Source organism: Theobroma cacao, chromosome 8 (genome assembly GCF_053813885.1).
Source record: "Theobroma cacao isolate CCN51 chromosome 8, ASM5381388v1, whole genome shotgun sequence".
Taxonomy (NCBI): domain Eukaryota; kingdom Viridiplantae; phylum Streptophyta; class Magnoliopsida; order Malvales; family Malvaceae; genus Theobroma; species Theobroma cacao.
Genome location: NC_142646.1, coordinates 4,341,643 through 4,367,127, shown reverse-complemented (window position 1 = coordinate 4,367,127; position 25,485 = coordinate 4,341,643). Strand labels below are relative to the sequence as shown.

Genomic DNA, 25,485 nt, shown 5'->3' with positions numbered 1-25,485 from the left:
GGTAAGACAACAGCCCTTTGCTTGCCTTTCTTTCCTTCTGGTACTCAACAGCTTACCATAGAATCCGAGACAAGAAGAAAGAAAAGGGTACTCTATCACGTGATATCTTTTTCTCTTTGCACAGTAAAGTAGTAGTACTTCCTTTGGCCTCTCTGCATGGCCTGTCGCCTTTCATTTCCCCGAACCCTGTAAGTTCCTTTGGTTCATCATCCAACCATGTTTTGGACCTTTTCTGGTTTCTTCCTTAAAAAGAAACACGTAAAATTATGACAATGTGCCACAAGGACATTGATTGCTTTCGTATTACTAGCATCGGTTTGTGAAATATCTGCAAGGATAATACCTTCCATGCCAAGCTAATTGTCATATCAGTAAGGATGTGAAAGTGAAATTAACAGCAACTGATCAATTGATCAGATGGCTTAGAATTTTAGAGTGATGAAGAGACTCTTCACATACATTGTTAAGATATGAAAGTGTTCCTGTGATGTTAATCAGGAATTTGTAAACAACAATTAATTATGGTTTTAATTAAACATCCGGTGGCAATGGAACTAAGTACCTAATTTGATAGTATAATTGTTCTGTGGAACTTAACTTTTGCTGAGATATGTAGCTTGTAAATCGAAACACAATCTATTATTGTTGGGAGAAAATGAGTCAAGAGATGGTATCATCATTAGTCTCGGACCATATATTTTGGATGAACACTTACCTCTCGCATGCAATAGTGCAGATGGGTTTTGCTTAGAATTCAAGTTCTCATCATCACGACTGCCTGATAGGCTACGTGTGGACTCCTTTTCCTCATTTGGCAACCAGTCCTTGTACTACTAACCTCCATCTGTTTAGTAGGTATTATGACAAAAGATTATTCCATAATCACATCCAACCATCTAAGTTTCAAAGATGAAATCAATTATTGAGCTCCCTAATTAAAACCAATTGAAATTGATGAGAAACGGGTTCTTTCTGTTGAGTCAGGTGAACCATATCAAATGGGAATTCATTGACTTTTGAGGAGACATTGGAGGGTTGAATGAGTGAAATTCTGGCAGGTACCTTTATTTTATTTTCAAAGCTAATGGATTAAAAAGCTAAAGGGAGCATAAAAAGCAGACATAAATCCGCTAATTATGTTGCATTATGTCTGGATCTTTCGGTTCTGGCTCGATTCTTCTTGAGCACTGTGCACGTGCGACCGTCATTAGAATTTACAAGCAAAAAAAAGGAAGGAAATCAGTCAAGAAAGCTTCCTTATAATGATGTTACCATGATGTACTGTTCCCTTTTATTTTACGATTAAACCTTGTCAAAGATCCATCTTTGTCCATTGGGAAACATAAATGTTTATCTTAAGCAATATTAAATTAGAGAAAATGGACTTGATTTCTGTTCCTATCTGTAAAATATGCAGCTTTGAATTCACTTTGTGTTTTTTCCTTTTTCAAATTATGAATTAAGTATCTCTTGAAGCACAACCACTAGTGCAAAGGAAGACCCCCCATTTTACATGTGCATGATGCAATTTATGGGGAAACTGATTCTTTAACCCCCACTTTCTTTAGTCACTTCACACAAAATCGTGATGGGAATATTCAAAATGCCAGTTGGAATCACAAAATTGAATGGAAGGAAGGCCAAGTCTGCCAAGTTCTCAGCCCCCTCTCTGGCAATGTCATACTTTGAATTCAAAGTTGATTATGGCTCTTCAACGACTGGGTGCCTAATTTTAAAATGCATATTGAAATGCACCTTTTCTTTTGTTCCACTTTCTCCTTCCAACTCCTCTATCTTTAATGAGGAGCATAGCATGATGGAGAGGATAAGATACTAATCATCCTATCTCATGTTTGATGTACGCTTAAAAGGAGTATTGGATTACAGATAGGGTGAATCATCTTCTTCATATAAGATGACTCAATCCTATCAAAATATCATGGATTATTTTTAATTTTATGGATTGGCATAATTTTTTTATATTTTTTATTTTATTTCTAAAACTTACATTTTTCAAAATGATTTTAAATTAATTTAAAATGACGAGTGCCATTGCTTAATTAGTTAATCAAAATATCATTTTTTTTTCTTTTCCTCCCTCAGCATTGCTCGTCCATCATATTTTTCACAACAGCAATTTGGAGCCACTCTCTGCCATAGTCCGCAATTGAGGAATTATTATAAATTTAAACCATATAAATTTTCGACAAACAAAATTGAATCATACTTATAACAATAAAAATATATAAATAAAAGCATATTTACTAAAAATGATATAAAATAAATTTCATCTTTATCTTACTTGTAATTTTTACACACACCAAATATAAATATAAAGGAAAATGATATTATCTAATCCAATCACTTTCCTCTATCTTATTTTATCTTATCCTCTTGCATACCAAACTTACCCCATAAACTTTGGTTTTTTTCTATTTTTTGGTTGAAGTTTTCATTTTAGCCTTCTCTACCTGATGTACAATAGCATTAAGTTATTAGGAAAAATTATGTCCTCAACCATAGGGGTAAAGACTAGTAAGTCTTATGGATTAAATATCTTCCAAGCTAGTAATAGTATAAATTTCGAATAAAAATTGCGGGAAATTTGAAGAGCAAATATATATATATTTTTTAATTCCGAGGTGTGACAATCCAATAATTGTTTGGTCCATGAATCTATTATCTCCCTAAATTTTGGCAATAAATGTAGGGAACCCAATTCAACGTAGTAGCCGAAATTCTGGTGTTAGGGGAGGGGAGGGGAGGGCAGTTTGGGAATGGAACGGTGGCGTCTAAATCAAAAAGAGAAGGGGGCGGGGGTTGGTTGGGAAATTTCCGAAACCGATTGGTGTTGAAAAAAAAGAGAAAAACTAGGGAAAATTTTTAAATCCAAAAGGCCAAAAAAAGCGACAGAGAAAGAAAGAATCTATGTGTATATCTGTTAACCTCCTGCCCCTGCAAACCACCTTTGCCATTGACCCCATACTTCCACTTCACACATGCAGAAAAACTCTTTTGTATTATTAAATTAAGCAAAACAAGAAATGCCCATCTCTCAATCAGATCTCTAAAACCACTTCATTATTTGGTTTTTAAGTATTTGGTTTCAGTTGTTACCAACTTACCATCTTTTTTTTTTAAGAGAGAAAGAAATATGATGAAATGAAACAAACCCAGAAAGCAGAGAAACAAGAGTTTTTCTGAGAAGTAGCTTTCAATGGCGTAAACGACTACTGCCAGGGTCACGGTTTGCTTTTTTTTTTCTTTTAAGATTTTGGTAAGTCCAAAGCTCTGCACTCTTCTTTCGTATCGCCCTTTTCATTTCCTGTGAACTTTGTTCTTGTTCTCTTTAAATACGCCTTGTCTTCTTGTTATTGGTGTTTTGTATAACTTACTCTTTGTCCCCCTCCTCGCCCCCCCGCCCGCGAACATATTTGCCTCCTTTTCATTTTTCTTTCTTTTGAGCTCAATCATTTTTATGAGGGATTTGTTGCTGTAATCGGTACTTGTTTGTGGATTTTCATTTCTGTTTTCTTATCTTGTAAACTGTTTCATATGTAGTAAAAGTTCAACTGCAATTCCATCATTTTTTTTTTTTGCAAAACAGTCAAAATGTGATGCTTCATTTTCATTTTTTTTTTCCAGGTTTTGAGTTTTGACATTGGAATTGTAGGCTGTTGTTTCTTTGGAGAAGATGTTGTGTGCTTGTTCAGGTGAACAATTCAAGTTTGAAGACGCTCCGCAGTCGCCGGAATCTTTGGCGACCAGGGACTTCTCGGCCAGTGGACTCTCATCTCGCACTGGAGACTGGGAATCAAAACTTGAGGATGTCCAAGTGGATGAAGTTGAATCCACTCTCAAAGAAGCCCTTTCCTTAAACTATGAGGTGGATTTTTTTCCAAACCAATCTATTCATTTATTGATAATTTGCAAGCTAATTAGTTTTGTTTTTGAATAAATTTCCAGGAAGCAAGGGCTTTGTTGGGGAGGCTAGAGTATCAAAGAGGGAATTTTGATGCTGCGCTTCAGGTTTTTCAGGGTATTGACGTTAAAGGTTTGACGCCTAGGATGACTAGGGCTATTGTTGAGAGAACCAGGCAACGGAAACCGCGGTCCAAAGGTGACATTATCCCTCCTAGTGTGATGTCGATGCATTCAGTGAGCTTACTTCTAGAAGCAATTTTATTGAAAGCAAAATCATTGGAGGAGCTTGGGCATTTTAGAGGTATTTCCATTTTCTCCCTGCTGGGAACTCATAATGGGTTTGCTTCATAATTGACAAGATGTTGTTTTTTGGTTTTGCTTAATTTAGTTTTAAAGGTAGCTGATCTTATAAATTTCTGAACCCTTTAAGGATATGTCTGGATCAAGATGGACCGGCTTTATGGTATAGTTTGCATTGTTTGACTAAAATGATTGTACTATGAAACTTGAAGTATTGGATGGTTCAAATATATTGAATTTTCAAGTTTTCTTATTGAAGATGAAGGATTTTGTAAGTAGGATTGCATTCGGTGGATGGTTCTGTTTTACTTTTAATTCTGTTATTAAATGAGGTTTGAATGTTTCTGATACTTTTTCATTCATCAGAGGCTGCGAAGGAGTGCAAAATAATTTTGGATGTAGTTGAGGCAGCACTACCTAATGGAATGCGTGAGGGTATTGGTGAAGATTGCAAGTTGCAGGAGATGTTTCACAAAGCATTAGAGTTGCTCCCTAATCTATGGATAAAGGCAGGTTTACTAGATGAAGCTGTAACCGCATATCGCCGGGCTTTAGTTAAGCCATGGAATTTGGATCCCCAGAGGTTAGCAAGTGTACAAAAAGACTTAGCTGCCACATTACTTTATGGTGGTGTTGAAACAAAGCTCCCTCCTCACTTACAGGTATGGGGTTCAACCACCCCTAATGGTAATACAGAGGAAGCAATTCTTCTCCTTCTAGTACTTGTGCAAAAAGTGGCATTTGGAGAAATAAAGTGGGATGCAGAAATTATTGATCATCTGACTTTCGCTCTCTCAGTTTCTGGGCAGTTTGAATTATTAGCAGGTTATTTGGAGCAGGCCCTTCCGGGTATCTATGAAAGAGCTGAGAGGTGGTACCTTCTTGCTCTTTCTTATGCTGCTGCTGGTCAGGATGAGGTAGCATTGAACTTATTAAAGAAGGTTGCTGGCCAGTCAGAAGCAAAGCACAAACCTCATGTCCCTGCTTTACTCTTTGGTGCAAAGTTATCTTCTCAAGATCTGAAGCATGCTCACTATGGAATAACTTTTGCCCGTAATGTGATTGATTTGGCAGATCAAGTGAATGAACATTTCAAGGGTCAAGCCCATAAGTTCCTTGGTGTTTGCTATGGGAATGCTGCTAGAATTTCCATATCAGATTCTGAAAGAGCTCTCCTTCAGAAAGAATCTTTGACCTCTCTTAACACTGCTGCTCTCAACATAAAGGAAGATCCAGAAGTGTTGTTTAACCTCAGTTTGGAAAATGCAGTTCAGAGGAATTTGGATGTGGCCTTTGACAATGCAATGATGTACTCTAACATGGTTACAGAAAACTCAGGAAGAGGTTGGAGGCTATTAGCACTAATACTTTCTGGAGACAAGCGGTTCAAAGATGCGGAAACCATACTTGACTTTGCTTTGGATGAAGCTGGGAGGTTGGATCAGTTAGAGCTTCTTAGGTTAAAAGCTGTGCTTCAGATTGCTCAGGAACGGCCCAAGCAAGCAATTGAAACTTACCGAATCTTGCTATCTCTGATTCAAGCTCAAAGAGAACCTCATTCTAATAGCACTGTTCATGCAAAAAGTTCTGATTCTGAGGTATGAGTTCTTTGGATTTAAACAGCAGCATGAATCTACATCACAATATCTTATGCATTTGCAATGAAGCTGATATTTAGGCTTTGGATTATGCTTATTATTAACTTAAAATACTTGCTCATTTTAGATCTTGTTTCAGCCAGATAAGTTCATAGCTTTCTGTTATTTCTCAAGCTAAGAGAAAAAAAGAAATCCTACATTTGGGGAAAGAGAAAGGCAAGGTGTTTCTCATCCTCTTCATATCTTATGTCTCTGACAGAGTGAAGCGGAAAAAAATATGGAAATGGCTGCCTGGCAAGATCTAGCTACTATTTATACCAAATTTGGATCATGGGCTGATGCAGAAATATGTCTAAACAAAGCCAAGTCAATTGAATTTTATTCACCCAAAAGTTGGCATACAACAGGTAGAAATCCCATCAATCACTGCGTGCTTGTTATAAAGCCAATAATGCACTTCCCTTCTAATTTCCAAGCTGTTTCCGCAGGGTTGTTATTTGAAGCCCAATCACTTTATAGAGAGGCCCTGGTATCCTTCTCAGTTTCACTGTCAATGGAACCAGACTATGTGCCCAGCATTGTCTCAACTGCGGCAGTACTTATAAACCTTGGCAGCCAATCACTCCCAATTGCAAGAAGCTTTTTAATGAATGCTTTAAGGTTAGATCCCACGAATCACGATGCATGGATGAACCTCGGATTGATTGCAAAAATGGAAGGCTCGTTACAACAAGCAGCAGACTTTTTTCAAGCTGCTTATGAGCTGAAGCTATCAGCTCCTGTTGAAGCCTTTACATGATGGTGGAATTTGATTAGTCAGGACTTAGCAGGCAATTTCTAGAATATGGTTTATCCATTCATCTATTGAAAGGTCAGCGTTTTTCAGCTGGTTCGCGTTGAATTATGAAAGTCAATTTTGCTGCTTCTACTCACCGTTGTTCAGCAATGATGTCCCACTAATATGTACAGCAAGCTCCTACTTTGTAGCTTCGTTTTTTTTTTCCTGTTTATATCAAAATTCTTACTTTAAGTCACAGGTTTTCCTCCAATACTATTTTAATTCATAAGAAGCTGACTACCTGGCCGCAAGCTGTTATTTTATTTTATTTTTTTAGAGGAGCAATGGAGAGATAATCAGCTACAAATTCTTTTTCCACAGTAATTGTTATAATTTTATGCAGTTCGAAGCTTAACAGTCACAGGCAAAGGGTGTTGTTTCAATCAGCATAGATTGTAATATTACTCTTGCCTTTGTGGTTTGAATTTTGAGTTCCTATAAGGTGATTAAATTTAGTGTCAATTTTGATTTGTCTTACAAAAATTGAATAGCAGAAGATTTAATTTAGAAATCCCAGCACCCAAATTTGACTGCATTATTTAACCAACATGCACGCTTTTTCTACTATATTAATAACAGACATGAAATCAGAAAAACTAGGCATATAAAAAGCTACCTGCAGAGAAATTAGAGAGGAGAGGGGTGGGGGGTTTGTACAGGAAATCAAGAAACTATGAATTGTCCAGGCTGAGGCTGTACAGAAAAAAGAAAAACATCAGACCACAGTTTCCACTTCATCTTGGATTTCTCATACATTACACTCGAAAGAAAAAAAAAAGAATTTGATTATCGTTGCATTTGTAGTACATCACTTGTTTCAGAACAAGAGGAACCAGCTATGTGGGAACTACAGTTGAATCTGATTTTATTCCTGCATGACAGAAAATAATTAGTTTGCAAAGTGCAGAATTAAGTAAACTTGATTCCTGCATGACAGTTGAAATTGTCTCAAACTCTCCTGCATAAAGCTACAAATGGTATCTGATGTAATATTATACATCAGAAAACATGAGTTTAAGATGCCATGATCACATGATAGAAAATCCATTCTAATGTACTAAATTCTTGATGGTGATATGCATAATATTACCAAAGTGGAAATCATGATATACATATGCAAGAAAACCAACTGATTTAAGAAATGCTAAAACATTGATGGCAAATCTCACAACAAAATGGTTAATTAAAAACAAGTAAGTAGAAAGATTTACCAATTTATACATGATCAGTTTTGGCTGAACAGAGACTAAGCAAGACTTCAACCCACCTGCCACTGCAACAAATCACCAACAAAAAGGTTAAATTTGTATATCGTTACTGAACTGTAAAAGGCATGGAAATTATCCCTAAGAGAATGAAACTACTATCAGAGTGCTAGGGGCAGCATTGCATGAGATTGTAGGACAAGGGTATCCAAGAGGAAAGATCATGCCTCAATAAGATGGAGTGAAACTCCCAATCTTCCCAATCTTCCCCATCCACCCTCCCTCCCCCCTTTATTAGGCAAAGGCAAGCAGATTTGTTTTTAACAAAAACCAAAACCCTACTAGAATTAAAACCATCCTAGTTGAAACTACATGAGCATATTAGTTAAGAACCTTTAAAACAGGTTCGCCTTTATTAGAATTTTCAGATTGCTTTGCAGCCGCTTGTATCTGTGCACGCGCAGCCCTTCCTGCAGCTGACTGTTCAAACAGCTCTTGCCTGAAATTTTGATCAATAATTGAAATGTTAAAAAAGATGCCATAAATAAACCATCACAAAGCCTCCAAATACTCTTATCTTGCTTCTCTCTCTTTGACATCAATGATCAAACCAGAGGATTAATCCAGGTTCTTTCACAACTACACAAGCTTCCCACACAAATTACAGAGCATAAAATTAGATGAAATTACTTTGCTGCTAGATATTCATATCACAATTTCAATAAGGATTAAAACTAACTTTCATTCCTCCAAAACATAATTGCAAGCCCTAAATTTTCTGCGGGGAATTTCACTGTTCTGATCAAAAATTAAAAAACCAAGCAAATTTCGACAACAAAAGGATCAATCTTAGATTGCAAAGCCTAGAAACAGAAACTTGTGAAGAGTTTAAGGAAAATAAACTGTTAGAAACCCATATTTTTCATATGCTAATATTAAGCTAAATTGCTGATACGCCAAAATACTAACAGAAGCAACCGAATATGTAAAGAAAAGAAAAGGTGAATTGTAAACGAAAGGATTGGCTGAGAAATTGAAAAGGGGATTAAATACCTTTTCTGAGCAGCCTCGGCGGCTTTGGCACGAGCTTCGGCAGAGGCCAATCGGTCTTGCTCCTTTCGCTCTTCTTTGTTTCCTCCGCCGAAGCAAGGGAAGCACCCCATAGTTTTTTCTCTACCCTATCCCTCTCTTCCCTTTTCTCTCTCCTTCGAGTTTTGACTTCAGGTTGCCCGTTACTTTATAAATTGCGGTCCCAAGTACTTCTTAAGCTCCACTCTTTGCCAATGGAAAATTGCCACGTCATAATAGAGGACTCCGCGGTCTTTTTACATGAGCCTTGCCGTTATTCGGTGGAATTTGGTTAGTATTTTCTTAAACTGTCTGTTTCCTTCTTCTTTCCTCGAAACAAAGCCTTTGGACGTCATCGTTTTAGCTGATATTTTCCCCTTCAAACCCTAACAAAAAGGATTTTCAGACGAAGTTCGAAACTTGGAAGATTATAAGAAACGGTAAAAATGCGACCGTTAGAGACACTGCCGCCAACGGAAACCCTAGAAATCGAGAACGGTCTGTCACTTGCTCCGCGCGTGAAACTCAATCTCACAATCCATCCTTCCCTCCCTTCCATTTCGAAGCCCATTGACGAATGGCAGCTAAAGCGAGCCCTAATAGATTTTCTCAAGACCTCACTCTCGGTCTCCGTCACCGTCCCCGAAGAAGACCTCCAAATCAGACGGCTCAAAGACCTCAAGAAGCGGAAGCGCGACGAGCCGGTCGCCCACGGCGCGCTCTTCATTCGTGACCTCGGGTTTTTGAATAGTAGGAAGAAGGGTGAAGAGAGTGAAAAGGAAGAAGAGGATGTGAAGGAATTGGAAAAGAAGTTTTTGGATTGGAGAAGGTATGTAGCGGAGAACATGGACGGGATTGAGCTTAATCTTGAAGGAGTTAAGTATAATCTTAGTGTTGAAATTCCAGCTTCGGATGACTTTGATAGAATGAGGAAAGACTGGGAGGAGTTATATGCTTTTGGAAATCGAGGTTTGTAGCAAGCTTTTTAGTTTAAGACTTTTAACTTTTTTTTTTTTAAGTTGAATTTTGATTTGTAGGTTATTCGAAGGGAGGAAGGCAAGAACCTGATACAATTGTGTTGAGAGGGGTTCCATCGCGGTGGTTCGCGGAGCCAAGAGTTTCATCCAAGCCGTCGATGTTGGTGACGCATACTATTTTTTCAGCATTTGGGAAGATAAGGTAAATCCTTTTTTTTTTTTTTTTCTTTTTCTTTAGTTGCTTTGTTTGTTTTGCAGTTTATTGAATTCTAGTAATTATGTGAAGCCTTAGTTGTTGAATGTGTGGAAACTCTATGGTGCCAATGAATAAATGTAGTTTTCCTGATGTTTTTCGAAGGATGCGAAAGTTTGAAACTTACTGCCACCATAGTTAATCGCATGAGCTAGATGAAAAGTATCAGAATACATGTACATGATATCAGGAGAGTCATTGATGTTTGGATTTCATTGCTTATTGTTGTCATTGTGGTCATTTATTTTTTTACTCTATTTTGTATTTAGGAGAGTCATTGGCATTAGATGCTTATAACATTTCTCTTACATATGAAGACTGATAAATACAATATGAATTTGTGATAGACTAATACCATGTTCCTTTATTGTAATACTTTTTTCATATGGCTCCAGTATCGTACCATGCACTTATTGCTACATGTAGAATATATTATGTTTGTTCTTGTTAATGCTACTATATGAATATTAAACCTGATTTTACATTATTCTTGCTGTTGCTCCTTTAACCCTCAATAGGAATCTTAATGTTGCTGAGGACGATGATTTCAGTAAGGGGACAGATGAGGATGACTTAGACATAGTTTCAGGTCTTCACTGTAAGATCGTGGTTCAGTTTGAGAAATACCGGGATTTCTATAATGCACTTAAGGTGCTATGTGGTCGCTCATTACAAAAGGTATGAGTTCAGTCCTTGATTTCCCTTTTATGATTATACCTTGGGAGTATTTTGCTCCTGAGCCTTGCAAACCATGGCTTTAGTTGTGTCTATGCTGTGGATTCAATGGCACACCACCACTAGTCCTTTTGTTTCCACACAAGAGCTTATCAGTGTTTAAAGTCTGAAATGGGAAAAAGCAAGTATTGCATGGTTGATACTTGACTGTGCTCATCATTTTGGTGTTGTCAAATGTGATATCAAAGATGATACTTTTTTTGAGTTATTCAGTAGCATGGCTAAATCTAAATGCTTTAGATTGGGGTGAAGTTTCAATTGTATTAAAAATTTTTATTATTTAACAACTATAATCAGTAGTTGCTGATATCCAATCTGTTTCACTATTGATCAGCAAGGATCTCGATTAAGTGCTGATTATGAGGTAAAATGGGACAAGGATGGCTTTTTCCGGAACTCAAGAAGTCAAAATCAAGAGAGGAGCAGCCGGATGCAGGAACCTGCAGCAGTAAGATACAAAACTGAAGCTCCCAGACGTGAACCTCATATATCTCAGTTCACTACCAATGATACACGCAGAAAGAGGTTTAAGGTCAGTAGTCATTTTAACCAATAATAAATTTGGGGTTAAATAGGTTTTCTTATATATTTTTTTTCAAATCTTCTATCTCTCATCAATACTGGTTGTTAAGTTGGTTGACTCCATCTGTAGCAGTTATTCGTTTATGTAGATTGTGATCCTCTTTTCTCCTTTGAATGCAGGAATAGAGATACGGCTGCACGTTTTAAAAGATTTATGTAGATTGATCTACGAGGACAGAATTGCTCCTAAATGATGGATGGATTTTTGCGTTTACATTTTGATATCCTTAAAGATTTATGTTTATATTCCCATGAAGTGATGCAATGTGGGAAGCTTGTGCATGGCTCCGCCCTCCTTACCTCTCCTTATTCTTTTTTTTTTTTTTTTGTTCTTTTTGAGATGATGCTAGAGTTCAGCACATCTTGTACAGACAATTGGTAATTTGATGCTTTAACCATCATTACGGCCTCATAAATGTACTGAACGGCATGTCATGGACAAAGCATTTATGGATTTACTGCCCCAAAATTGAGACTGAATGGGTTCTTTTGTTTAACCTTTTCGGAATTTGTTTTTGTTATTATTCTTATTTGCACTAAATCTTAAGTTATCGTACTAGAAAAAGAGTTCTAAGGTTTTGGGTTAAACACTAAAGATTTGGATATCCGTGGCTTGGGTTAGAACTGATTGTATGTATTAAAGGTTTTCTGACTTTGGGTGGATTTGGGCTTGGACTTTGAAACCCTTGGGTGAATTTAAGCTAGAGCTGATTTGACTTTGGGGTGGATTTTGGTAGAACTTATTCAAGTTTCAACTGCTCAAATCCGATAACCCATAAATTTATAAATGGGCCGGCAGCTCCACGTGTAAGTCTTTATATCTAAAATATTAAAGCAAGTTATATCGATTGGTTGTTATCTATCTAGATCAAAGCAAGAATCACATGAAGATGCTCCGCACCATTCACAAGATATTTGACTTTAAAATATTCAAAATCAACATTTGGAATTTCCCATAATCAAAGTTTCATGTCCAAGAAATTTTCATCAAGCAACCTGAATTAGAATTTCTCTCTAATACTAGTTCAACTTTATAAACAAGAATTTACACTGTAGAACAGGTCCAAGACCGATTGAATTCTGAATTCTTCAAGCCAACCCCGAAACACAACAACAAGAAATGGAATTTACATTTAATGACACAAGATCAAAAAGAAAAATCAAAAGAATTAAAAAGCAAGAAGAAGAAGAAGAAGATCAGATAATCTTCTTGATCAGCTTTTCCGATGGTGATCACGTACCGGAGATGATTTGTTACTCTTTGGAGGAGAAAATCCTTCACTTACCAACTTGTTTGCACTCGACTTTGTGCCATAACCTTTCTTCTTCAATGATCTTCTAACATTGCTGGAACTCTCTCCTTGAATTGTAGGAACTATGTACCACCCAATACAAGTAAATAATATTGTAACTGATCTTCCGAAAAACACCAACAGCAACAAAATCAAGACTACAAATGCTGGTAAATAATAAGAAGGCCGTCTCCACTTTTGCAACTCCATATTCCATGAAGAGCTCTTTTTATTCTTCTTCTTCTTCTCAGTCTTTTCACTAACCGCTTGCAATCTTGATATCTTCTTGATTACTTCTTTCCCTTCATCTAAGGTTTCGATTGGATGCTTATCCAAGACTTCTGAGTCCATATTCGTTCCAGGCTGACCCTTGGCATCAACAGGTTTCATTATTTTCTCTTCTTCTCTTTTGTCCTTGAGCTTTACCACAATCGGGACACAATCTGCCGAGTTCTTGTACGTAAATCGAACAAACGATATGTCTTGTGAACCTGTCTGTGAGTAGATCTTTTGCCTCTTCTCTTCAAGTTCAGCTAAGAGTGCAGAAAACTTGTCAAGGCCACGGTTCGAGTAAGGGTTCTTGTTATCCTTGTGATTGTTCTTACAAAAACCGTTTCTTCTTGATTTTCTTGGTGTAGAATTCGGGCTGCTCCAAAACTGATCATCATCATCTTCTTCTTGATGATTGACAGTGCCGCCGCAGATAAAAGGCTGAAACATCTGAAGGTGGGTTATGGGGGAAGTTCTGGTTCAAGACTTTGGGTTTGGTTTGTTTTCGATTGAGACATAGGGAAGGGAGAGCCACAGGACTTAATAAAAAGAGTCTTGTGACAAGTCTAGATCCAAACCAACTTAGTCAAATTTAATGATTTGAAAAAACAAAACAAAGAAATCCCTCCGAGTAATAGAAGTTTCCTCATGGATTTCGATATCGTTTGACTTTTCCCAGGGAATGATGAAAATAATAATTGTAGTCTTGGAGAGGGGGTAAGTATGCTGCTCTATGACAAGTTTATTCTTTCTAGACTATGAATGAATGTGTAGAAAAAGTTTGCCGTATTGAATAATCTATAAAGGGCTAACTTTTTAAACATAACTATTGCTTGGAGCTGAGGGCTTGAAATGGTATTGGATTAATATTGACTTACAATCAAAAGAATGATGCAATAATGGTGGAGTTATTATAATCATTTATACTGTAATTATTAGGTAAATACTTTCTAGATGAAACACCCAAGAATTAGTTGACAGTTGAAAACGATGTGGATTAGTTGGCTAGGTGAAAATGTGGACATGGGAATCATCCGGCTGGCATCTGGATTCAGCTGTCCTTCACATGATCTGCATCTGTAGATTTGCTATTCTCAGTAAATCTTAGACTGCTAGTTTTTCAGACAATTACCTGGTTTCATTTAAGTGATCTTTATTCTTCTTGGATTGTTTAATAATCCTCAAGTTGGAAACAAGAATAATTAAGGAGAATATCACTTTAAATCTTACTTATTCTATTTTATTATATAAAATATATAGCATTATACCCGGAGTTTAAGGTTCTCGTTTGAATTCCGCCTCACCTATGCAGAGCTTGTCGATCAAACCAAAACTTTCAACATGTTTAAAACCTTAACCATGAAAGTCACATTCCATTGTTTATCTGGAGGCTCCTCTCCCTTTTCAGAAGTAAATAAACATATTCTCGGCTTATTCTTATGTCATTTGTTAATTTTCCTGTGTTTGATTTGTATGAGTACAAAGGAGGAAAACACGTGCTATATTTATCCTTCAATCGCTAAGGATTTCAGCAAATTCAGGGGGAAAATATCTGAAGGAGGAGCCCTTGAAAGAAGAGTCAAAACAAGAACAAAATTTTTGATGAATTGATGGTTCCTTAAGCGGGGTTGACTAGACAACATTTCTTCAAATTTATCATACAATTAGAAAAAAAAATTTTGTATCATACTTAGGGAAATGCATAATAAATTTGAAAAATAATTGATAAAGCCCAGAGACAAAACCCTAGCTTATCCCTAACATGCACTGGAGGTTCCAATTTGTTATACCCTACACATAGTTGCTGACACATGTGACATGTCTGTTTCATTACAAGGCAAAGTGAAACTACTAACGCAATGGCAAAGCAAGGTGTTTCTCCAATTGCTGGAAGACCAGAGAAGAATAGAAATGAAACCCAATATCTATCCAAAAACAATGACTTCCTCCTTAAATATATGGCTTTGGATTTTTCCATGACGAAGAGGTCCAAATTTCTTGAGGGAAACGAGTTTCCATACGCTTGTAGTTATCATCATACACATGGTCGAAACCATTGCTTTGAAACGTCGTAAAGAGAATATTCTGGGCAATGCACGTGCAAAAATCCAAATCGAACATAAACTCGTACGGGCTTACTTTTGTTGACTTTGGTTTTTATCACTCCGAATATGTAGTCTGACTATGTCTAAACACCCCGTTTGGAAGATCCTTTAAACTTCTAAAACACTGGGAAAAGGGTATGAAATCAAACGAAGATAATGGTAGAAACATTCGTTTATTGCAGGAGAGACAAGCTCTCCACGAGCCACCATTCCCTCTAATTGAAGTTTCTTAATTTTAATAGCCTTAGAAAGGGCACCTTCTTGTAAAGTTTTTCTTCTTCATTTCTTTTAAATATATATATATTTTTGATTATACAAAATTGAAGTACAGGGGTATGATGCAAAATTTAAAATGGGATTTTTAAACAACAGGGGACAAAAAAGAAACAAGAGAGTAATTGTCATTGCTGTATATCCTGTTGATCCACTATCTTAATTTTGTCAGACCACAAGACCTACAATAAGAAAATCAAAGGCCATATAAACTAGGGATTTAACAAGCTTGAATGCATAAAAAGCACATATAGACATGAACAAACTTGGGAACGCATATACAAGGAAGCAACTAGCGGACCCGTAGGCAATTAGGCACACACCATTCTCTCACCAAAAAGCACTCTCAATCATCATCATCAAAATTTTCATCATCCTTCATGTACTTCTCTTGCACCGCTGCAGCTGTGAACTGATTCGTTAAGAGAAACTTACGAAACCATCAATAAATTGAAACATTAAAAACTATGGTAGAGTAGGATAATCAAAGATCAAGGAAAATGTAAAGTCAAGCCAGAAATTTCTGCAGTATGGCATAATTGCTCTTAAGCACTTCACAACGCATGTTAGCTATACTTTCTGATGCTACATGGATAAGAGCATCCATGTAGACAAAAGGATATCTGTAATAATCCCAATCAACTTGTCGTACTGCAATCTTGCTGAATTCAACTGCACTGGCATCCATACCAGCAAATATGTATCCATTGCTCCTGTCAATAAGCTTCACAAGATTCCCAACACTCTCCTTATCCTGAAAGGAGAATGTGCTTAACAGAAAATCTACATAAAACTATAAAACACAGAAAACAAGAATGATGTAACACAAGAAAGCTGCAGTTACTGGCATGCCTGAATATCTAAGGTTGTGAAATTGACAATACTAAAGTCTTCGATTACGTCGCAGAGCTCCTTTGTAAGTTTTCTGCAAGAAGAATTTAGATGATTAAGAAGAGCTCTAAAATTAAAAGGAAGCTAAGATTTAGGGTGAATATAATAAAAGCAACTAGCCTGATTATGAACTGTCAACCAAACAAGACTTCATGGCAAGAAATTAGGGTTACATCACATAGTCGCATTTCAATGTCAGCCTTTGAAAATTCCAACTTTTATGCAATATTATCTCCTCAATGCTATAAATATAAGCATCAAAATGCAAAATTGAGGATAAGTTTATGAATCCCAGTCCAGATCAACACATGAAGGACTTCATCCAAAACCAAAGAAGTTTAAACTCGTAATCAAAAACCTCTTAACATTTAAACTTATCAACAAAGGAAATTTAATGTCTCATGCATGGTTAAAAATACAAAAATAACAAGTCTGCCATAACAAACCTATACTTAGCAGAGCGGGGATCCTGATCAAGATGGTGCTGCAAATATGATAAATCTTGCACATCTGTGTAGAAATCCAGATTGAAAGCTGCAACACATCAAGACAAGATGATTAGCCATGACTCCAACCACTTTGAGGCTTGAAACATAATTGACACTAAAACTCACCCAGCTTTCCATAGCTCTCAATTAGGTCAATTTTAGACAAGACATTGATGTGTGGAAGCTCCAAATGCAACATGGTAGATAAAGAGAGAAGCAGAGCACTAACATACTTCCCAGGGTCACTGCAGAGGTGGGCATCAACTAAATGTACAGCAGTCAACTGCATAAAATAAATAACTCAACTCAGATTCTACAATCATAACATCAAAATAATGAGCTGAAGTCGCCTTTAGGTCACATGCTACTAAGAGAAACGACAGGACCATACCCTAAGATTTAACTTTTTAATGAGCTTCATGACAACATTCTTGGCATTTGAGTGAAGAAAAAATAGTTCAACCTGGCCGGGAAAATCGAATAGAAGATAGTGATCTGCAAATTATAAAATCCATTAAAAATATAACTGTGATAAGCACAAAAACTTACTAATCCCTGCATAACAACAGGTGCAGTAAAGAAATAGAGAAATATATCAACCAATAACTTCACTATACCTACGTTAGAGTACACTAGACATCAGATAGTTTCTTGCCCAAAACAAGATGTCAATTATCTTGTTACACAAGGATAAAAATGCACATGGTAGTCCAATATAGAAACTCTAATCATTAAAGCATTAATATGTCATTAGTGGTTAATGCCTTCTACATGTTCCTATTGTTAGTTTCCTAGAGAAATGAAACCTGCAAACACAGATATGCACAAACTTGACTGTTCAGTCATGCTTGGGGCCCTTTATCAAAGACAAGCTCAAATTGTTCTGCATGCATCGACACCCATAAGCCATTCCTTGAGAAAGCTGTATGGTCTTTATAACTAGATTCATGCTATGCTATTCATCAAACAAAATCAAGATATGGTCCAAACTATTAAGAAGAAGAAGAGGCAGAAGAAACCAACCTTTCAAAAGAGGTTCCAGTCTAGACTGCAACCAGTCAATATTCTTCTCTAAATAATCCATACAATAGACAAGACCTGGTTGTACACAAAAAAATACATTAGATACCATCGGGCCATCAAATCTGAACTAGAATCATAATGAGTAAAAACACAATCCATTCACTTCCAATTAATTCTGTATCCCACAACAAACCATCAAATACTGCAGAGTCATTAAGATCATTAGGGAAATATTAACAGAACCAGCATCTACAATTCTGATCCACAGAAATTCTCTTGGCTGATCAACAGAGAATCTATAAAAGGCAGGACAAATAAATTAAAACATCAACCCCTTCTAGGGATGCCACATGCCTTGATTTACTCATTTTATGATTTATCTGATAGGAATTTCCGAATCCTTTTGATACAGTAGTAGACCAAAAGAAAGCAGTAAACAAGAGAAAAAAAAGGGTGCACCTCCATTAGGCCCCAGAGAATGCTCTGTCATCACATCACTAAGTTTTATGAGATCCTCAATATTAATAGCACACTCATAACTATATTCATGTCAAGGGAATTTCAGGTCAACCAAACTTGTAGGACAAAGAAAACAACATTATAAATAACTCCCAATTTGAAGGATACGGTAACATATCATTGGCTGGATCCAAATTGATTACAGCAACCTTTCTGCATGAACAATGGCATGGGAATAGTCAACTTCTGGCACATATAATAATCTATCTAACATGTGTGCATGCTCAAATGAAGAAACTAAAAGCGAGAAATAGAAACAACCTTCCAATAAGTTTGAGGAACTGAGACATGCCATTGCAGTAAGTAGTCTTTCCTGATCCAGGTGGACCAATCACCACTTGCCCAAAAACCATCCTATTTCTCTCTTTATATATTAATATTGGTGTTGGAAATTTTTCCAACTCAAGAGTGCCTGCAAGAAGAGGTAGCTGGTTTCAGCAATGCAAACCAGGAAGTTGCAAAACCCAATTTGTGTCTGGAACGAAACAAATATACAGAATCATCGTTCTTAAACTTAACGTGTGTTGAAAAAACTTGTAGCAAACACATTTCCAAAGGGTTTTCTCTGCTCACTTTCTAAAGGGTAAATCTTTCCAATATATCTAAATTGGAATCCAATGAACAGTTGGATAAAAACCAAACAATTTTATCGGCTTCCCTAAAACACCAAATTGCTTGCTCCAACCAAACATGCTCTAAAAGAAATCAAGGAATTTTCATTTTTACCTGGTCCAGATGGTTGTTGAAGGTTGTCACTTTCGTGTAGACGTCAAGACAGAGAATTTCCAAGTTAAAAGTTGCTTCTTTTGCGACAAGTTACAGTTGAGGGTTTTGGGTTTAACCATTTGACACTGAAGCAGACGAAGAGATTAGAACGTTCCAGACATGAGAACACCAATTGGGGCAATAAAAAATTTATTCCACACCTCCAAATGAAGGAAGAATGGGGCGCCCCTCGAATCGAACTTGGGACCTCTCGCACCGAAAGCGGGAGGGAGAGAAAGCGGGCCGGATCAACTCAGACCCAACCTTTAGTTTGGTTGAGGCATGGACAACCACAATTTTTTGAAAATGAGAGAGTTGGCCCGGCCTTCATATATAAATTTTCAAATTCAATTATTATATTTAGTTACTTTTTTACTGATATGTGTCTATTTTGATTAGTAAAATTGTTTAATTAATTATTAAACATAATTTCAATCTCAAAAAATTTATTAAACATAAGTTAAAAAATATAATGAAAATGAAAATTTAATTAATTAAATTGAATAATTCATAAAAATTTAATTAATTAAATTGAATAATTCATAAAACTGTAAGTAATAATTCTTTGAAAATTTTTTTAAGTGAATGAGGGAATATATATACTTTCTATTAAATAAAATATTTAAAAAAATTATTTTTTTAAAATAAAAAAATTTGTGATCCCGAAAGTAACCAGACAAATTTTCTAGTTATAATCATAGTGAGGTGGTCCAAGCGGTAGTTTTGGCACATGGTTTACTGTAGAGTGCATGATTACACGCTGTAATGCTCAGTTGCTAACCGGCACATGCACATGAAACTTTTGGAAATTTTCTTTTTGGTCTTTTGGTTCAAGGAGACAGGAATACTAGCTTCTAAAGCTTTTCTATCTCATAAAGTTGTAGTTTCTGAGAATTGTTGCCACTGCTTGTTCAAAATACTAGATTGAAAAGCTTGAATTTCTGGATTGGTTAACTATATTTCTTTTAGTAATTTCAATAGTTTCTCATATTCAACTTGTCATTTAACATGTTCTGTTTGGTCCTTGTTTAGATAGCTGGATGGATTCAACAGCATCGAGCATTCCCGCTGACTATAACATGGCCCAAGAGTCGAAGTGCTTGTGATCAGTCACCACCCATCCTCTCCAGTGTTCGGAATCCTTCAACCGGGATCCCACCAGTTGCAGCAACCCCTAGACCGACGGCCCAGGCTGCACCAGCAACCACAGCAAATGACCCAGCTGATGCCACTACCCATCTCCCATCAGATGCTTCAAACCCACCTAAAGGCAAATTGGGATGTGCAACTTCCATGGTATGGGGCCATCTTACCAAGTTGCCTTGTAATGACATTGCTGACCAAAAAGCCTCTTGCGGTTATTGTGGTAAAGTAATTGAAGTGTCCTAGTACAAGTTCCCTAACTTTGAACAACATTAACAATAATCCGAAGACCCTAAGTTTTAGAGCTATATCATCTGGGACGAGGGAGGAAATACTACGGTTCATCACTTGTTACTTGGAAATTTGACCTAGAAGCTTGTAGAAAATATTGTGCTAAGATGATCATTCTGGATGAGTTGTCTTTTAGGGTGGTACAGCATGAGGGATTTCATGACTTTTGTGGCATTACGCAGCCTCGATTCCAAGTTCCTTCGAGGTTCACTATTGCTAAGAATTGCTATGACATTTTTTTGAGTGAGAAAGAAAAGTTTTTCATGTACTTGAAAAGATCAAAGCTAAGAGTTTGCCTCAGTACTGCTATTTGGAATTCTAGGCAAAATCTTAGTCATTTCATTGATCAAGAATGGATAACATAAACGGATCTTGAATTTCAGTCCAATTCCTAATCATTTCAGTGATGTGATTGTAAAACGCATTGCTTGAATGGAAAGAAGATAAAGTTCTCACTATCACAGTAGATAAGCAAGATCTAATGACATTGGTAGCCAAAATGTGAGTGAAAAAAAAGACTTTAGAATTGGAAGGGTAGTGTTTGAAAGAGTGAACATTTACATATGAGGTGTTGTGCAAACATTTTTAGTCTTACTGTAAAAGAGGGTTCGAAAGATTTAGATGATTCAATCTTTCGAATCCGGTCTGCTGTGAGGTATGTGAGGGCATCCCCTGCAAAGTTGCAAAGCTTTAAGATTGTGTGTAGCAAGAAAAATAAGAGTAAAAGCCTCGTTTGTCTAGATGTTGAAACTAGGTGCAATTCAAGTTACTTGATATTGGAAGCTACGTTGAAGTTTCGAAAAGCTTTTGATAGGTTAGAGAACCAGATGACAAATATAAAGCCGAGCTTAGGGCAGCAATAAATAGGGGTTTGTCTACTGAAGAGGATTGGGATTTTGTTCGTGGATTCATGACTTTTTTGCAAACCTTCTATGAGTCCACTTTGCGCGTCTCTGGTTCTTTGTATGTCACTAGCAAAAACTACTTTCATGCTGTGTTTGGTGTTAGGATGCATATTAAATGCATTGTTTGAGCATTATGCTTCAATCGTCGGTAGTTCTAATGAAGAAACGAGTTCTAGTTCCCAAGCAACAATGAAGGAGGAGGAGACTGAGGATGCTGGTGATGTAGTAGTGAATGCCTTGTCAAAATACAAAAGAAGGGCAGAATCACAATGCAAAGAGGGGAAATCAGAATTGGAAAGGTACTTAAGAGGATAAACATGAGCCAGATGATAAGAACTTTGACATATTGAATTGGTGGAAGATAAATGGTTTAAGATGCATAAGCCATTGCTGTGTCTAATGTAGCCTCTGAATCTGCTTTAAGCACCGGAGGGCGTATCCTTAATCCATTTCGTATCTCTTTGACTCCAAAAATGGTAGAGGCCCATACATGCACACAGAATTGGCCAAAATCTGCATCTATGCTGGTTGAGAATGAGGAGTAATTAGATGTTTGGGAAGGCATTGAAACCGAAAAGTATTTTTAACTTAACTTGGGGTGTTTATGCTGCTGTTTTGCTCTTTATCTCAAGTATTTGGGAATAATTTTAGCCCAAATTACTATTTAATTGGGCAGCAAATTAGGCGAGATGTTATTTCTGAGTGGGCCATTGGGGCATGAGGGAAAGCTGTAAAGACATTGATTGATTTTCAATTAATATAATTGTTCCTTTTTTTTTTGGTTTCATTTTCATCATTGTCAAGGGTTACCTTACGACTCCCATCATTTCAGTCTGATGTGCCATTAGCCTTATTACATGCAACAGAACTTTGTGCCTCTTCTGGTAACTCTCATCTCTCATCATGGCTAGCTGCTGACAATGCAGTAAATTTCCCTGTCTTGTTTGAAGAATTCTTTAAACTATCCCAATGCTTACAAATGAAGAAAATATAGAGAAACTGTCTTTTGAGGTTAAAGCAGGACTGGACAGCTGGTTATATAGGATGGAGTGTGCTGGCATTTCAAAGCCGTGGGGGTCCCCTAACTCTTGAAGCAAAAGATGCTGTACTGGAGCAATAGAAGCTTACTTCTTTACCATTTGTCTATCCATTTTTATACCCCTTTTCTTTTTCCCTTCATTATACAGATTCAAGCTTGAGTATCAGATACCACTATGTCTGTCATGGCTTATTTATTGTTTTTTAAAATCTTTTTCCATATATTTAGAGAGTTAATCTATGCTTTAGCCTGCAACAGGAGGTCAAGCAGAGCAGTTAGCAACGGTTTTCATTTTTTTAATCAATTGTGAGATTTGGTATGAGAAATAAAGGACCATAGATGGGGAAATCAAATTAATTGCAAGACATCAGCTGTTATGGTCCCCTCCTCCATTTTGAAAAGAAAAAAAATCATTTTAGAAGTAATCGCATGGTCCCCAATATTGCTGCAGAACAGATACTCTTGGGGAGATTGATATTGATATTGGTGGGAGAAATAGGCCAAAACTGATTTTGAAAGCCAGCAAATAAGGCTCCCATCTTGCTTTGATGTCTGGGTGAATTAAGGCAAAAGCAGCTCCATAATGCAAGCCTAAGATTGAAACAATTGCTGACAGGACAACTCCCCTTTTGAAGGCTTCACCTAAAGCAAGACAGTGGTGGCTTACATCACTCGGTAATTTGGACCACTCACAGAGATTCCAACCATATTCATTATTTCAAACACATCAATAATGTAGCTTTCAATTCAATAAGCATATTTAAGCAACTGTTACCTGTACAAGTAGATTACTAAAAGAAAATTCAAAAATTAATTTGAGGAACAGAGAGGGATAGAAAAATATCTTGAGACAAGGGTAGTTAGGTGCGTCAAGGTTGGACAAAAATGATTGGCAACAGACACTTTAATTATACAATTACTCCTTTTGGTCTCCGCAATCCATTGTAACCCCATTTCTCCATCCTCCCTTTACTTATCTTCTCTTCTTTTCTCATTCCCATTAGTCTTTCTGAAAAATTAAAAAAAAAAAAACTCAGAGAAAGGAGAGGATATAACACATTCAATTGCTAATTATTTGGTGAGGTGAGAGCTGAAACAATGGCATTTGCAGGAACAACCCAGAAATGCATGGCCTGTGACAAGACTGTCTATCTGGTTGATAAGTTAACTGCCGATAACCGGGTGTATCACAAGGCCTGTTTCAGGTGCCATCACTGCAAAGGAACTCTCAAGGTAAGTATATTAATGCAGTGCTAATGACATTTTGCTTTTGTTAGTAATTCCTACCTGCGGCAATTCTTTGCTGCAAAAGTCATAATCTTAGATAACTGTATAGGTGATATTTGCTCCAAGTTTTACTTCTTTCAGGCCTTGATAAATGTGTCCGGTGTCCTGAATTACTGAATCAGCATAACTTCTTTTGGAAACAAAAATGGAAACGAAGCCAGACCTGGATTGATGTATTAAACTATAGATCAGACAGAATCATAAACTCATATTGTGTATACGAATACCTTATGCCGCAAAGCATCCTGGAGCTCCTAGATTCTACCCTATTGTTTTTTCTTTCAGCTTACATGACTTCAGTTTTCATCTGTTCCGATCTGAGGCCTGCTGCATAGTTTAGGAATATACCTTTCCATCTTTTAATGATGTTACACCTTCATTTCCGTATCCCAATTTGTTTGTTGAAGACTGAGAAGTAGTACTTTACACAATTATTTTTTCAATTAAAAATCATATTGACAGGTGCATCTCATTTGCAGCTTGGCAACTACAATTCCTTCGAAGGAGTTTTGTACTGCAGGCCTCATTTCGATCAACTTTTCAAAAGAACTGGCAGTCTTGACAAAAGCTTCGAAGGTGCAACTGTCAAATTTTCAAATAGAGTCCAACATAATCAGAATTTCATTTTTTTTGGACAGATCTAGCTAACTTTCAACTTCAATTTCAATTTTCTTTCTAGGTACACCAAAAATTGCAAAGCCTGAGAAACAAGCTGATGCTGAGGTAATTTCATTGAAAGCTTGAAGCCTCTATAATTGCTTATATTATGGGTTAAATATGAGTTCCCATATTTATGATCAATCATGATTATGAGCTCCTTTGAACAGAAACCTGCTGCAACTAAAGCGTCAGGCATGTTTGCTGGAACCCGAGATAAATGTGTTGGCTGTAAGAATACTGTGTATCCAACTGAGAGGGTAAGAATTTGCTACAATATGCCCGTTTTCCTGTTTGAGCAAAATAACAATGAGTAGATTCTTCAGTCTATTTCTGTTTTCTATTTTCACATTTTGCTTTTATACTTCAAACCTCAAAAGTAGTAGCAGTCACAGAGGTGGCACACCAAGCATTAACTATAAAAATGTGTTTTCTTCTGTTAAAAGGTTACGGTGAATGGAACTCCCTACCACAAGAGTTGTTTCAAATGCACACATGGAGGATGTGTGATCAGTCCATCCAATTATGTTGCACATGAAGGTCGACTTTACTGCAAACACCACCATGGTCAACTCATCAAGGAAAAAGGGAACTTAAGCCAGCTTGAGGGCGAGCGTGAGAAGGAGAGAGTTAATGCAACAGAAGTTGCCGCTGAATTTTAATCTGTGTCATAAATGTTTGGTTTTTTCTTCATGTATCTTGTGTTCTTTTTCCTTTTTCCCCTGTTTCTGTCTGGTTCACATCGCCTGCATTCTCAGTCCAATGGCTTTATGATTAGAAGACATAAATTTCTTGATATATCTAATGGAACTGTTGGCTTTTGTTTGCTATATTCGAATGTTTTGTGCAGCATCTTACCGTCAAATGAGATGCCGAGACCTATTTGAGTCTCAGTATATACTTTGTAGTTTGTGAATTCTTGTTATTATTCCTATTAATCTTAAGAATTACGACTGTTCTTCCAAAACAGAGGAGACTCTCTGTCAGGATCCATGGTATGTTTCCTCAACTTCGGGCCCTCCAGAGTTTTTAAGTATAAAGTAAAACTGCGATGCAT

The 25,485-nt window shown here is 36.8% G+C and overlaps 6 protein-coding genes across 8 annotated transcripts; 3 read left to right on the top strand and 3 right to left on the bottom strand.

Annotated features, from left to right (window-relative positions):
• The first annotated feature begins 2,909 nt into the window (after positions 1 to 2,909).
• NPGR1 (no pollen germination related 1) lies at positions 2,910 to 6,856 on the top strand. 2 transcript variants are annotated; one of them, XM_018125939.2, is made up of 6 exons: positions 2,910 to 3,277; positions 3,674 to 3,886; positions 3,967 to 4,225; positions 4,591 to 5,822; positions 6,082 to 6,229; positions 6,311 to 6,856. In XM_018125939.2, the coding sequence occupies exons 2-6, from the start codon at positions 3,695 to 3,697 to the stop codon at positions 6,619 to 6,621; spliced, it is 2,142 nt and encodes a 713-aa protein (XP_017981428.1). In that variant the 5' UTR covers positions 2,910 to 3,277; positions 3,674 to 3,694; the 3' UTR covers positions 6,622 to 6,856. The 2 variants fall into 2 exon arrangements, with proteins under 2 accessions (XP_017981428.1, XP_007018491.2); XM_007018429.3 differs by having other exon boundaries at positions 2,911 to 3,277; positions 3,646 to 3,886.
• A 386-nt stretch (positions 6,857 to 7,242) lies between these two features.
• On the bottom strand, positions 7,243 to 9,097 carry LOC18591973 (uncharacterized). Its single transcript, XM_007018428.3, has 4 exons — positions 8,919 to 9,097; positions 8,259 to 8,364; positions 7,872 to 7,933; positions 7,243 to 7,531 (listed from the first exon to the last, which is right to left on the bottom strand). The coding sequence occupies exons 1-3, from the start codon at positions 9,026 to 9,028 to the stop codon at positions 7,919 to 7,921; spliced, it is 231 nt and encodes a 76-aa protein (XP_007018490.2). The 5' UTR covers positions 9,029 to 9,097; the 3' UTR covers positions 7,243 to 7,531; positions 7,872 to 7,918.
• Positions 9,098 to 9,253: 156 nt separating this feature from the next.
• ZCW7 lies at positions 9,254 to 11,960 on the top strand. Its single transcript, XM_007018423.3, has 5 exons — positions 9,254 to 9,902; positions 9,971 to 10,112; positions 10,682 to 10,841; positions 11,233 to 11,430; positions 11,601 to 11,960. The coding sequence occupies exons 1-5, from the start codon at positions 9,380 to 9,382 to the stop codon at positions 11,604 to 11,606; spliced, it is 1,029 nt and encodes a 342-aa protein (XP_007018485.2). The 5' UTR covers positions 9,254 to 9,379; the 3' UTR covers positions 11,607 to 11,960.
• A 517-nt stretch (positions 11,961 to 12,477) lies between these two features.
• Positions 12,478 to 13,604, bottom strand: LOC18591971 (uncharacterized). The gene has a single exon (XM_007018422.3). The coding sequence runs from the start codon at positions 13,490 to 13,492 to the stop codon at positions 12,695 to 12,697; it is 798 nt and encodes a 265-aa protein (XP_007018484.2). The 5' UTR covers positions 13,493 to 13,604; the 3' UTR covers positions 12,478 to 12,694.
• A 1,879-nt stretch (positions 13,605 to 15,483) lies between these two features.
• On the bottom strand, positions 15,484 to 19,215 carry QQT1 (P-loop containing nucleoside triphosphate hydrolases superfamily protein). Of its 2 annotated transcripts, XM_007018419.3 has the most exons (12): positions 19,068 to 19,215; positions 18,603 to 18,753; positions 18,450 to 18,494; positions 18,282 to 18,361; positions 17,823 to 17,897; positions 17,191 to 17,294; positions 16,926 to 17,082; positions 16,758 to 16,845; positions 16,273 to 16,345; positions 16,044 to 16,174; positions 15,744 to 15,827; positions 15,484 to 15,602 (listed from the first exon to the last, which is right to left on the bottom strand). In XM_007018419.3, exons 2-11 carry the CDS (start codon positions 18,692 to 18,694, stop codon positions 15,767 to 15,769), a joined length of 906 nt encoding a protein of 301 aa, XP_007018481.2. In that variant the 5' UTR covers positions 18,695 to 18,753; positions 19,068 to 19,215; the 3' UTR covers positions 15,484 to 15,602; positions 15,744 to 15,766. The 2 variants fall into 2 exon arrangements, with proteins under 2 accessions (XP_007018481.2, XP_007018482.2); XM_007018420.3 differs by having other exon boundaries at positions 15,525 to 15,827.
• A 4,171-nt stretch (positions 19,216 to 23,386) lies between these two features.
• LOC18591968 (LIM domain-containing protein WLIM1-like) lies at positions 23,387 to 25,395 on the top strand. Its single transcript, XM_007018417.3, has 5 exons — positions 23,387 to 23,717; positions 24,251 to 24,347; positions 24,451 to 24,494; positions 24,599 to 24,688; positions 24,875 to 25,395. The coding sequence occupies exons 1-5, from the start codon at positions 23,583 to 23,585 to the stop codon at positions 25,088 to 25,090; spliced, it is 582 nt and encodes a 193-aa protein (XP_007018479.2). The 5' UTR covers positions 23,387 to 23,582; the 3' UTR covers positions 25,091 to 25,395.
• The last annotated feature ends 90 nt before the right edge of the window (positions 25,396 to 25,485 follow it).